At 42.5% G+C, this 13,965-nt stretch overlaps 1 protein-coding gene across 1 annotated transcript; it reads right to left on the bottom strand.

The window, feature by feature from the left end:
• Positions 1-1,146: 1,146 nt before the first annotated feature.
• DYRK3 (dual specificity tyrosine phosphorylation regulated kinase 3) lies at positions 1,147-10,645 on the bottom strand. The gene is made up of 3 exons (XM_080648057.1): positions 10,416-10,645; positions 8,527-8,638; positions 1,147-2,952 (listed from the first exon to the last, which is right to left on the bottom strand). Exons 1-3 carry the CDS (start codon positions 10,490-10,492, stop codon positions 1,381-1,383), a joined length of 1,761 nt encoding a protein of 586 aa, XP_080504183.1. The 5' UTR covers positions 10,493-10,645; the 3' UTR covers positions 1,147-1,380.
• Positions 10,646-13,965: the final 3,320 nt, after the last annotated feature.

Raw genomic sequence — 13,965 nt, 5'->3', positions numbered from 1 at the left:
TCTCCTTTTTGTTACTGAATTGTCCAACGAAAGGAGCCTCCTGCTCTTAGGGAGTTTGCACACTAAATCCTAGAATGTTGAAGAGAAAGGAAATGGATTACTACGTTTCTGATTTTCTTCTTATAACTGAAGTTCATTCAGAATCTAGGGAGTCTGCGGTTTAAATGGCAAGTGGAACAATTGTGGCACATAGCTGGGAAAAAAGGAAAGCAACGAAACCAAAGTTAGGTTTACCTGAAAGGGAGAGTCCAGGAAAACGCAGCAAGTAGGCTGGTCCTGGGGCTCCAAGAAAAGAGCGAACTGCAGATCGAACGCCGCCGACTCCACCTTAGCATCGGGGTCACTTGGGGCAAAGCAGCTGCATCCTCTTCCTTAGAGACCAGGGGGAGGAGGCATCGGACTTGCTTTAACACCAGTACTCGGTAAAGGGTAAGCTGTCTGCAAAATGCTTTGAGTGCCCAGGAAACAAATCAGAGGCAAAAAGAAAAAAAAAAATAAGTAAGTAATAATAACACACAAAATAAAACTCTGGTCGGTACGGCTGTGGTTAGAGCATCAGACCATGAACTGAAAAGTTGCGGGTTCAATCCCCAGTCAAGGACATGTACCTGAGTTGCAGGTTCGATTCCCAGCCCCAACAGGGGCGTGTGAGGAAGGCAACGACTCAATGTGTCTCTCTCACATCAATGTTTCTCTCTCTCTCTGTCTTTCCACCTCCCTCCCACTCTCTCTCTAAAAAAAAAAAAAAAAAAAAAATCAATGGAAAAAATATCCTCCGGTGAGGATAAATAAATAAACAAACAAGCTGCAAATCACAAAATCGAAATGAGTCATTGAGAAGCAGAAACATCAGTTCCCCAGGTAACCAACAGCTACTGGAAGTTTCCTTGACCCTGTCCTCTGCTGTGAGCCCCTTCACCTAGAATGACCCCAGAATGGCCTGCTGGGGCAAGAGTTCTAGCTTTGGCTCTCATCCATAACTGTGGCCATGTCCCAAGTTATCCTTCCAGAACAGATGCCGAGGGAGACTACCAGAGGAATGGTCCGAATAGACTTTTTGGGATACCTTCTATCTTGAGAGAAAAGATTTAAACCAATATAACACACAGGTTGATGTACATCTGACAATAATAACAAAGACGCATTGACCTATAAAAAGTCATTTAATGTATATTCCAGGATGGCCAATACAAGCTGGTTAGGTAATTAGCCCTTGAAGAGTTCTTTTTAGTTATATAAAAATGTTTTGCCTTGTTAAAAAAAAAGAAATCTAGTCTAAGAAAAACATATCCACCAATGGCTTGTATTTTTTTCCATTTTTTAGGTTTGCAAGATAGTTAAAAATACATACATGTGCGTCTCTGAGCATATCACTGTCCATTAGCTAATCAGTTTTGGCAACACACTGCACAGAGGTATACCACCATTGGTTTCTGACATTAAGTTAGCTTTAAGCTTATTGGCTATGCCAACAACCGGAGGCAGCTTGGAACCCAGTCCCTGGAAAGCATTTGCGGAATTTACGACCCGTTTCCCTGACACCTTCTCAATGGTGAGAGGTTTGGGTACAGACTTGCTGATCCAAGGGTGTCTTAATGCTTGAGCTGGGGTCAGGCGGGCAGTGGGGTCCCAGTGAAGACACCTTTTCAAAAACTCTATAAACAAGTAGTCATCACACCCTTTCAGAGCTGTCACCCAGTCTTTGCTGCCTGGGGGACCCCGCTTTTTACCTCTACGTGAGCGACCCCCCACAAGCACAACCCTCCCATCTGCCTGAGTAGTCACAGAGCAGTAGCGAGGTAGGCCCTTGGAGTTAATAAAGTACTTGGCACGTTTGGACTGCTCCAGAAGTTTGGGTGGTGGCATCCCTAAAAGCTCCATCATACAAGCCAACTGATCTCCTTCATCCTCCCCGGGGAAGAGGGGCTGTCCTGTTAAAAGTTCTGCAAGGATGCAGCCAAAACTCCACATGTCGATAGGCGTGCTGTAGCGGCCTCCTAAGATGATCTCTGGAGCTCTATAGAAGCGGGACTGGATATACGTGTAAAGCTTCTGGTACTCGAAACAGCTGGACCCAAAGTCAATGACTTTGGTTGCACTGCGCCCATGGTGTTTCAGGAGAATGTTTTCTGGCTTCAGGTCACAGTGAATGATCTTATTTTTGTGGAGTGCATCCAAGGATTGCAAAATGGATTGAGCAAACTTTCGTACTAGCTGGACGCTGAAACCCTGAAACTTGTTTTTTTTAATGAGCTCATACAGGTCTATGCTCAGCAATTCGAAGGCCATGCAAACGTGGTTCCGGAATGTGAAACTCTCCAGCATGTGGATAACATTCATGCTGCCAGTTTTATCCTGCTTCCGGAGATGCTCCAGAATCCGGATCTCCTCGGCGGCTTGACGATGGAAACGCTTCTCATTGCGCACCATCTTTAGGGCCACGTACTGTCGAAGTTTGTGATCATAGACCCGGGCGACCTGTCCAAAACTCCCCTTGCCAATAATTTTCAGCACCTCGTATCGATAAGCTAGATGGTCTCGAGGTACGTGAATATAGGCCCCTTCTGCGTCATCATACCCCCCATTATTGGGACCACCAAGGACTCCATGTCTTTTTTTGGCATTTGGACCCACAAAGTAAATTTCTGGATAATTGAGGATTTCCAGCTTCTCGTAACCTGTGAGCAGGTGCTTGTATTGCTTCAGTGCCTGCTCTGGGGTCAGAGGCACCACTCTGGAAGCTTTGGGTGAACTGCCAGATTTTACCGTATTCAGGCTATCTGAGCTTTTACCCTGAGAGACAGGAGAGCACTTTTCCGAGTCGTGAATGCCATCTGACTGGAAAGTATCAGCTCTTCGGTTGCCAAATTCTTGAAACAGCTCTTCTACCTTCATTTCACCTCCATTCAGAAAGCGCTGGGTATTATCTCTTATTAACTGCTCAGTGGTGATCTATGGAGAAGGGAAATGAATATAATGTGAGAGTTACACAAAAACAGCGGAAGGATGAAAGAATCCTCCCTGGCACAACAACAGAACATATCCAGTCGTTTAAGTAAAATGACCCAAAAGTGAGGTAAGAAAAGTAGGAGTCTCTAGAAACTGCTATGTTAATCTTCAGACCCCGAGTATTCTAGCCACCCCTAGCGCCTATATGTGCCTTGTTCTGTTCAAGACAAGGTCTTCTTACCATACCCTAAGCATTCTAGTTCCTTCTAATAGGTATGTGTTTCTACTGAGAGTCCTTTCGTCCTAATCACTCAAATCCTACAGTCTTTCAAGCCCAATTCGAGTCCTCTCTCTTCCACTTAGAACTACTCTAAGCCCATACTAAATAACCTTACAGCTTTTCTAGTCTGAACCACCAAATCTGGCACTTGATTTTACACACACACACACACACTCTTATATTTTTTACTAATGGTGTCAAGTACCTTCCCAAATCTTAAAGGCATATACGCAGGATCAAAACAATGTACATTCAAGTGTTCTGTAAATATTAAAGAATAGAGGCAGGATTTGAACCCAGGTCTTCTGACTATCTGCAGTGCCCTTCCCATTAACATATCTTGGCACTAGGTTCTCCTACTGCCTGTTTTACTGCTCTCCAGTAGGGCTGAATGCTGACCATGGTCTGGAACCAACCAAGGCCTCATCATCTACTCTCAGGTCCCTGAATAAGTTATTGCAGCCTTCTAGCCCAGCTCATTGAATCACAAAAGTTCTAAGCCAAAGAGAACTCTTGAGACCATCCAGGCCAATTCTTTATGTACCTGAGTACGAGTGAGAAACCAACACCCCGTGCTTCTTGTCACACTCTCCTGAAGAGATAAAGGGTCTCTCTCTCTCACATACACATACACCTACTCTTCCTCAGCATGAGCCTTGGTGATGAAGACATATTACTACCCTTTTCACGTGATTTTGCTTAACCTTTGCCTTCAAAAACAGTAACCCACAAAAGAAAGCTCTACTCACTCCTCTGAAATGAGACAAGATTCTTTGAAATTAGATGGAAGAAAAGCAAAAAATCCAAAAACTGAAAAAACACACACACCAAAACCAAACCTATGAAAAATGTAAAAAGGTGCTAGAAGAAGAAAAAAAATGTTAACTGTGTCGCTAAAAAAGTAATGGGACACTTTAAAGGACATCTATTTTTCTTAATAAACCCTGAAGAGCTGTATTCCCGATCATTTGATAATTTCTGACAGCCTCTGTGATCAAGGACAGGTAATTCCAGGGGAGCTCTTGACTACAGTCACAATCCCTAAAAAATATGATAAAATTTAAAGGTAATGACAGAAAATGGCCAAGCCTTTAAAAAATAGAACTTTAATATAAACTAAAGAAACAACACCTGGCTTATTACCTTAAATAAACAAAATATAAAAGATGAAAATATAAACAACAAAAAAAAGGATGAAAGTATTTGAGTGTTGACATACTCTTTTAAGGACAGCTCCCAATCTAAGTTATAAAAGCAAAATATTAGTTCTTGCCTCCTCCTCTTAGGTCCTTTAACCAACTGAAACATTTACAGAGTACTACAGTTAAGAAATGAGGTATTATTACACAGTCTTACCCAAAAGCAGCCTGAACAACGACAGCCACACTTTGGCATTTACTTTTGAAGTAAGGAGGCGAGACATGGACCAGGAAAAATCTCCCTTATACCTAAATAGATAACTATCACTGGTCAAAACACTAAAATAGGCCTGCAGACAGAACCTAAATACCTTGCTAAGATAGAAAATATAATGCAAGGTTTTTCTCGTCAGTCATTAAGTCAAATAACTATTCCTGTTTTTAAGGATGAAAAATAGAAAAGGGTCCGATCTCTCCATCCGACATTCACGTGAACATTTACTGTTCACTATTACAAATGCTACGAAAAAACAGGCATTCTCAAGGAACAACCATCTATTAGGAGAGACTTCCGTTGAACTAGGGAATTATAAATGTTTGGTTTTAGGTAGATTTACATAACAAAATGAACATCTGCATACATCTCAGCCAGTTTTCTTTAAAATTTCTACTCTCTAACTTAAATATATCTGAATATTTACCACTGGTCTTGGGGACCCACTCTGAAGCAATGTGAAGTCAGAAGGCTTCGGTTGGGGTCCTGTCTACACTGCTTAAAAGCTGTAAGTCCCCGGGCAGGTTGCTTAACCTTTAGCCCAGTTTCTTAGGCTCAGTTTATCTGTAGAATGTGGACAGTAATACCTGACGTGTGACTCAAATGATGATGGTGATAATATATGTGAAAGACTCTCACAAACTACAAAACATTAAAAAAACACTGGTAACAATAATTCTCAATACATAAGATTTAAACTCCTAAACACTCTCCCCTTTCCCTTTCAGTTTATCTCTTCTCTCTGGGGGGCCTTCTTCCATATTTCCAGTCTCCCTCCACGAGACGTCTGCACTAACATGCCTCCAGCTCCATCAAGCCCCAACAGGCCTTCCCGTAGGATGCACAGAATCACCTCTCCCACTGTCTCCCCCACATAAAACTTGCTTTCAGCTTGCTATACAATTTAATGTGTTACCTCTCCAGAGATATCTGAACTTTAACGGAGGATCAGTGCCTTAACTCAAAGGAATGCCTCTCTAGGAACTGCAGCCGTCAATGACCTGCTGGTAGGAAAGGGATTTGTGGTCCAGGGCCCATCCCTGGGCATCTCACCTACTCTGCCTACATGTAAGGCTGCGCTGGCTCTGGAGGTCTTCGTCTCTGTTTGCGATAAAAAGAGGGTCTCAGGTTCAGAACATGAATAAGAACAGATATATAACAGAAATTTAATTTCCACAGAATTATTACAATCAGATTTAAAAAGGTCATTTTGATTTCCTGACTTGTGGTTTTTCCTAAAAGTGAGCCTAAATCTCTCCCCCTCAAAATTAAGTCTTGTTTTGCCCTCTGGAACTACATAGAAGTATCCCAATTTCATGTAAATGCTCTCAGATACTTACAAGGGGCTGCCCTGCCCCCACCACTTTTTTCTATGACATTAGAATGTCATCCCCATGACATTCTCAACCTCCCACGGCTGTGTCAGGTTCCCTTACTATCCTATTCACGTTCTCAATACAGGCTGCACTTTACGTCTGTCTCTCTTCAAGTGTAGCTCCCAGAACAGAACATGATGCTTAGGTGTAGTTCACCATGGATTACCAAGGTTCCAATTTCCAGTGAATCTGAAGAATTCCAGGAAGGAATTTTTCCATACAGGGAGGGGTTTTCTCCTTAGCTTTCTTTCTTTTCCTGTAAATATCTCAAATATGGGCCTGAATCAATTATGTATCAAGTCTGCTGTGCTATAAATAAAATGTCCCTTCCACAGTTCTAGGAGATCTAGAGTTTTCACACATGTTACAGTGTAACAGTTTTAAACCACTGTATATCCCCAGTCTTGGGTTTATAATCACAATAAACAAGTAATGTACATGATCAACTATCTCAAATATCTTAACTATGTAATTGTATACAGAGAAACAGATAATGCCAGATGAATTATGTTTTATTTAAGAATGCTTCATATATACTATTAATGTGGAGGTCTCTTGACATTTCAAATAGAATCTTCTACTGTGTTAATCAAGTCTTAAAGATCTTGTTAAGAAATTCAGAAAAAAATTAGCCTTCTCACCCGGATAGAAAACGCTACCCTCCCTAAGTTCTTGACCTAAAATCTCTGCAACACAACACTTAACCCAATAAAAGCCCATGAGCAGATAAAGTGTAGTTTACAATGAGAATGCAAGAGCACCTTGGATAAAGAACAACGCTAAAAGACTTTGTGAAAACAGTAATAGGGTGTCGAGACAGATTCATGGCATCATGAACTATAAGTGTAGCCAAGAAGTCAAAAAGCATTTTCCCGCAAAATTTGCAAAGACATTGGGTTAGAATCTAAAATCTTGTGTTTCCCCAAAATTGCTACTCTAAATACCATACAGTAAGAAATTAATTTCGGTCCTGACATATACAATGTAACTGACCTACTGGAAGATGATTAGCATTAGCCAACTCTGAATTAAAGTTACAATGAACTTTAAGTCACATGGTAATGCACCAGCCTCCTATAGAACGGTGCTAATTGGCAGCAAGTCATCAAGAAATCAGAGGGTCAACACAAGGACTTTTCAGAGGTTTTTACGTATTAAAGAAATAAACTGACAGAGAATGGAAAGGAATCTTACTTCACTCCACACAGAGTTTAAAAATAGGGTGACCAGCCTTCCAAATATATTTAGCCCATACTTTGTATTATTATTAGCTTTGAAAGTAGTGAAAAGGTTGATTAGCAAAACATTGGGAAGGACTATGAAAAATACAAGTAATTTTTTTCATATAGAAACAATTTTAGGTCTTCAACACAGAAATATGAAGAAGAAATATTACAAATTAGTCTCTTCAATTATTCAATTTGCTCATTAGATGCAGCAAATTTTAAAGTGACAGGATAGCTTCTCCCTATCATGGAACTTGTCCAAACCCTGCTCTCCTTGCTACACTGAGGGCATATGAATCAATTTTTTTATTATCTTAAGTAAAATAGTGTCCAAAGCTAAATTTCTGCAGTCTCCAAAATAATTAAATGCCTCAAAAACCAAACTGCGCTGTTATGTTTTATTTATGAGCTATAAAATGGGTGTTTTCAAACTGATGGTTGCCTGAGGGGTAGGAAAGGGGAAGGAAATTAAGAAGCACAAACTTCCAATTATAAAACAAGTCATGCGATGAAAAGTACAGCACAGGGAATATAGTTAATATCGTAGCTATGCATGGTGCCAGGTGGATACTAGACTTTCATCACTTTGTAAGTTATATAAATGTGTACAAATATATAAACTATAATTAAGAATAAATTTTAAAAAGAAAACGTATAACTAAAATAAATGGTTCTCTTTAGCATACTAATAAGCTAAAACTACATTTCTATCATTGTAGAGGAAAAACCTGTAGATCTATGAATTCAGGGATATTTTCTATTCCTTGTTTTTGTTAAATGGAGCCTTTGAATACAGCGTATATCATGTCCTAACAAAATAAACATCCCCTAGATAAAAGCAGCATGTTATTTTCTTCCTAAGGCCATGGATTTATTCCCAGTGATTAAAAGGAATCGGTGAATAACAGAAGTTATTTTTTTAAATATATTTTTATTGATTTTAGAGAGGAAGGGAGAGGGAGGGGTAGATAGAAACATCAATGATGAGAGAGAATCATTGATCAGCTGCCTTCTGCATGCCCCCTACTGGGAATCGAGCCTGCGACCCGGCATGTGCCCTTGGCTGGAATCGAACCCGGGACCCCTCAGTCCTCAGGCTGATGCTCTATCCACTGAGCCAAACCAGCCAGGGCTAACAGAAGTTATTATTCCAAAGTCAAGAGAAAGCCAAAAGGAAACAAAGTCTGGGTTGCCAGTGAGATGTAACTGTACCTTGGGCATTAAGTAGCACTTCCTCCTTTCCAAGACAATTACAGCACAAAGAATGACTTCATGTACTTACATTTAATCTTCTAGGCAGAGATGGCTCAGAAGGATTGCAGAGAACATTTGAACAGGGTGGGCATTTGGTTTCATCTATCATCATGAAGGTATCATAGACACCATCCCCCAATCTAGTTGAAAGAATTGCAGATAAGATCTGTTAGTAACTGAAGTACACACATTTTTATTTCCAAAACATCCTGTGTCTTAACTCTTCAGATCTGCCACAAGAATAATGAATACAAATAAATGTCTACACTGCACTGGGATGTTTGGCAGAGGAAGAAAGGAAACCTAAATTTTAAAAGTATAGATAGCATTTCTAGGTTTGTATTTTGAAATAGTTAAAACAAGTCTTACTTTCTGGATGTTGCTAAAAAGAGGAGATATCAAAAAGATTGCATTTAACTTACTACCTAAATTCTGAAGCCTAAAAACTAACCAGAACATTAAAAAAAAAAAAGACAAAAGTTACTGGATTTCTAAGACTTGCATTGTAATCTCAGCTCTACCACTGGCTGCACTGCATCCCTCTGATCCCGTTTTCCACATGCCATAATGGGGAGAATAATTCCAGTCTACACCTTTTGGGTCTTACGGGCAAGAAATAAAAGGCCTTCTTAGGGCTTTTTTTTTTTTTTTAACGTACCTATTTAGCATTTAACCTAACTTGTAGAAAGCAAATACTAAGGAATCCTCTAAATTACAAAAGTACTAAATTTCACTTCTTTTTATCCACTCCATTTTCTGTTGGTGGAAGCTAAATGCTAAATGATTAAGGATGGTCTCTCTCTTTTTTAACACTGTGCCTACACCATGGTAAGGAAACACAAAAGATGAAGAGGATTTATTTAGTCCACAAGATGGCCTTGAATAATGTACTTCATCTGCCACCAAGAACGTGGATTTACCAGTTACACACGCCAGCATTTCATTATATCATTTTTATATGATATACAATGATGATGACCGTGATGCAGGGAAAAAAGCTTTTTTTTAAAAAAATAATCTTTAAAATATGCTAGAATATTTCAGTTGCCTTTAAAAACTGTTTTGTAAAATTCGTTCTAGGGTTTTCTTAATTGGTGTTGTAAGAATATACACAGTAAAAAAAATAAAACAGAAAACACTACAAATATTTCTGAAATGTTCTTTTTAAAATGTGCTCGCATTCTGACAGAATCATTTGTATCTTTAACAAAAACTGTTTCATCGACAAAAAACCAAAAATTCTGGATGTGACTCAGTCTGCCAACAGTAAGAATAAAACCAACAAAACGGGACAGACGTCCACGTTTAAAAAAGAAAAAGATACAGAAGATCTGCAGATTTCTCATAAATCCCCAGAGGAAATTACCCAAAGGAAGTCTCCATGCAAATGAAGCGAGGAGGGGGCCCTTCTCCCCACTTGGGTGTAAAATACAATGCACGGAGGAGAATCTCTCAAAATAGGATCCCCTGAAGCCCCGTCAGCAGAGCCCCTCACCTGCAGATCCAAAGCCAGCCGCACCCCTCCCCTCAGAGCCCCAAGAGTTCAGCCCTTGGTTATCTGCTCTGAGCAACAGGGCTTCTCTGAAAGCGATTGCTCCCTGTCTCCCGCAGTCTGCTAAAAAGTCCCAGCTTCTCAGAGTTTCTTACCATATACCCCCCGATCTAGGGCTTCAGAGACAATCCCGAGGGTGGGAATTCCTCTTGCCCTAAATCCGCTCCAGCTCCCTCCCCGGCTCTCGGTGGCCTGGGGGGAGGGGAGCTGAAGAGGAAGAGGGTGGGCCGGCAGCTGGGAGTGGGTCAGATCCCTTCGTTCGTCCCTCCCGCGGGGGTCCAGACCTTCCCCGCCCCCCGGCCTCGCCAGCCAGCGCCAGCCGCTCGATCGGGCGCCCCCAGCCCGTTACCCAGCGGCGCCGTTACCTCCGCTGCTGGGGCGGGAGTCCGGCTCCAGGCGGCCCCGCATCCTTCCGCCCGGGCCCGCGAGCCGAGCCTCCCATCGGCTAGCTCGGGACCCCCGGGGGGAGGGGCGGCGGTTGGAGGGCCCGACGGGCAGCGTCCACCTGCGCTGGGGCAGTCGCCTCCCGGGCCACGATGCCTCCCCGGGGACTCTCGTGCAGACACTGCAGCTCCACGCGCCTCCGCTCGCGACTGGCGGGGCAGGGAGGGAGGAGAGGACAGGCAGACAGGCAGGGGAGCAGTGTGGTCGCCTAGCAACCGGGCACGCCCCGGGAAACGCCTCTGCGCAAAGACGCATGACGCACGGGGGCGGGGCCCGAGGCCTTTGCCCACCGCGCAGACTCCAGGAGGTCCACCGCGAGGGGCCGCCCGGGCAGACAGGTTCTTCTGGCGGCGAGCTGAGGGCGGCGGCCCGGAGGTGAGAGAGGCCGCGGTGGAGGATTGTGCAAGTAGCTCTTAGTCCCATTTCTGCCTCAGAAGTCTGCTGTCCCTTAACAGGTTGCAGCCTGGAGTTCTAAAAACCTCTTTGGAATATGAATTTTTAAAAATGTGTTAACTTTTGAAGGCTCCCTTACGGAGCGGCCACCCCTCCCCCCCACACCGGGCCATAAGTTACGTAGGAGAGCAGGAATAAGCTCAGTTCGTGACACTACCAGTGCTTTCGAACGTTATATTGTTTTTATTTAATCTCAGTAACCAGACCAGATGACAGCCCCCCTTTTACAGCTTTCAGCTCTCTTTTCCAGAATATAAACGGAGGACTGAGTCCCCTGCAGTGGGATGCTACGGATGGTAGGTCTCAAAGAGCCCTTTTAGGGACGAGAAAACGGAGGCCAGAGGAGCCGTGCTCCCCCAGAATCTTCTAATTGGCAAAACCTGAACTAGAAGTGTGCAAGTTCCCCAGACCTCCTCCTGCTGCCCTTGGAAACAGGCTTTTCCTGTCTTTTTCTTTGGCATGTGTGTGTGGAATCAGTGTTAAACGGATTTTGGGTAGTTGAAACGAAAGTGAGAGGAAAAGATGTTAAAATAGAAGAGCACAAGTGTTTTTTTCTTGAGCGTGGCATCTAATCGGATTTTCTAAACCTGCACCGCACGAGGCCACCTGACCCTCATGAAAAGAACCAAACGCTGTGTTCAGCAAATGCCGAACATGGGCGCCACCTGGTGGGATTTGGGGACTCATTGACCCAAACCACAGTCCGCAAGTTGAAAAAATTTCCATCCAAGGCTCATTTCCGTATGACTAAAAGTCATATTTCTTGCTTTCATGTTTCCAAGTAAACTTGCCCTTAAAACCCAAAGGCTCTTCACTTATTAAATTAAGAATGTATTCGTTTGGGGGAATTTTATTCTTTGTGATCCATGTTGCATTAGCCTCTGATGTAAATATAAGTAAAAATGTTGTCTCCCATGATGCTTTTAAAAAATGTCTCCAATTTTATAAAAAAGTTTTTTTTTGCCTCTCACCCCCAGAGCAATCCTGTTTTCTTATAGGTTTGTATTTGGGCTCCAATGGAAGCTTTTGTTTAAACAAAATCCCATGGCAACAAAAGTTTTGAGCTAGATTGTTGCTGAGGTCCCTTTTGGCTCTAAGATTGCAAAATTCTCTTATTAATAATCACTGCCCTTAGTACCTATGTGTGGACACCTCAGACCACTTCGCATGGGACTTGCCCCACACGTTTTGTTATTACCTCATTCTGAATCACTGCTTTGAGAGGATTGGATCTCTGTCTGTGTTCCAGGCGTATCTCTGTGAGCCAACCTGAAGCATCCCTGCTCTCTTCCTCCCCTGAGACAGGAAACACCAATCCTTTATCTTGATGCTATTGTTCCCATGGTCAAGGGGTGGGGAGGATACCTTGAGGTTGCTGGAGCTTCATAAATCTCTAACTTTAGTGACCCAAGTACTTTCCAGGATTTCTTCAAAGAGGCTCTGATTTAACAGGTGGCTGGGTTAATGTCCCCCACTGAGCTGCTGCTTTCCCCTCCAAAGCCTCACACATTCTTTGCAGCTGCTTCCCTAAAGTAGTGAAGTCTATTTTCCCAATTCTTTTTTTTAAAATATATTTTATTGATTTTTTTCACAGAGAGGAAGGGAAATGGAAAGTTAGAAACATCGATGAGAGAGAAACATCGATCAGCTGCCTCCTGCACACCTCCTACTGGGATGTGCCCGCAACCAGGGTACATGCCCTTGACCAGAATCGAACCTGGGACCTTTCAGTCCACAGACCGATGCTCTATCCACTGAGCCAAACCGGTTAGGGCTTTTTTTTTTTTTTTAATGTTTTTTTTTAATTGATTTTAGAGAGAGGAAAGAAGAAGGGGAAAGAGAGAGAAACATCAATGAGAGAGAATCATCAATTGGCTGCCTCCTGCATGTCCCCTACTGGGGATCAAGCCCAAAACCTGGGCATGTGCCCTGACTGGAATTGAGCTGTGACCTCCTGGTTCATAGGTCAACGCTCAACCACTGAGCCGCTCCTGCCAGGCTATTTTCCCAGTTCTTGAATCTGGCCAGCCATATGAGTTACTTTGACCAATAGAAAGTGACAGAATTGTGTGATTATGAGTCTAAGCCTCAGGAGACCTTACAGGTTCTCTCTTATGCTTAGATGCTGCCACCATGTGGACAAATCTGAACTAGACTGGTGGAGAATCCTCAGCCAGTGCCACTGTCAGGTGAGAGAGGCATCCAGCAGAGTTGTGCTGCCAGATGACAGCATTCACATGAGGATCCCCAGCAAAGCCTGCAGAAGAACCAAGTCAACAGACCCTCGAGAACTGTGAGCAAATAAAATGATTATTTTAAGCCACTAAATTTTGGGGTGCTGCAATAAATAAATACTGGTACTTTTGAAAAATATCAATTCTGACCTACCCTCCAATCCCTCCAGATCTAATGATTAAGAATTTCTTGATAAGGGGCTCCACTGATGTATATTTTTTAAACTTTATTTCTGAGAGTATTACAGATGTCCCCCCATTGCTCCCCTCTACCCATTTCCCACCCCAACCCAAGCCTTCACCACCCTATTATCTGTGTCTATAGGTAAGATCTTTGGTTATTCTCTTCCTGCCCCCTCCCCCCTTCCCTCTGAGATTTGTTAGTTTGTACCATGCTTTTATGCCTCTGATGCTATTTTATTCACCAGTTTATTTTGTTCATTAGATTTCTTGTTTGTTTATTTTGATTTTTAGATTCTGTTGTTGATAGATATGTATTTGTTGGCATTTTATTGTTCGTAAATATTTTATCCCTTCTTCTCTTCCTCCTCCTTTTTCTTCTCCTCCTCTTCTTAAAGAATACCCTTCAACATTTCATGTAATACTGGTTTGGTGGTGATGAACTCCTTTAGCTTTTTCTTGTTTGTGAAGCTCTTTATCTGACCCTCAATTCTAAATGAGAACTTTGCTGGGTAGAGTAATCTTGGTTGTAGGTCATTGAAATTCATCACTTTGAATATTTCTTGCCACTCCCTTCTGGCCTGCAAAGTTTCTGTTGAGAACT

Source organism: Plecotus auritus (assembly GCF_963455305.1).
Source record: "Plecotus auritus genome assembly, chromosome: 12".
NCBI lineage: Eukaryota > Metazoa > Chordata > Mammalia > Chiroptera > Vespertilionidae > Plecotus > Plecotus auritus.
Note: the sequence above shows the minus strand (reverse complement) of the source record. Positions and strands in the feature narration are given on the sequence as shown.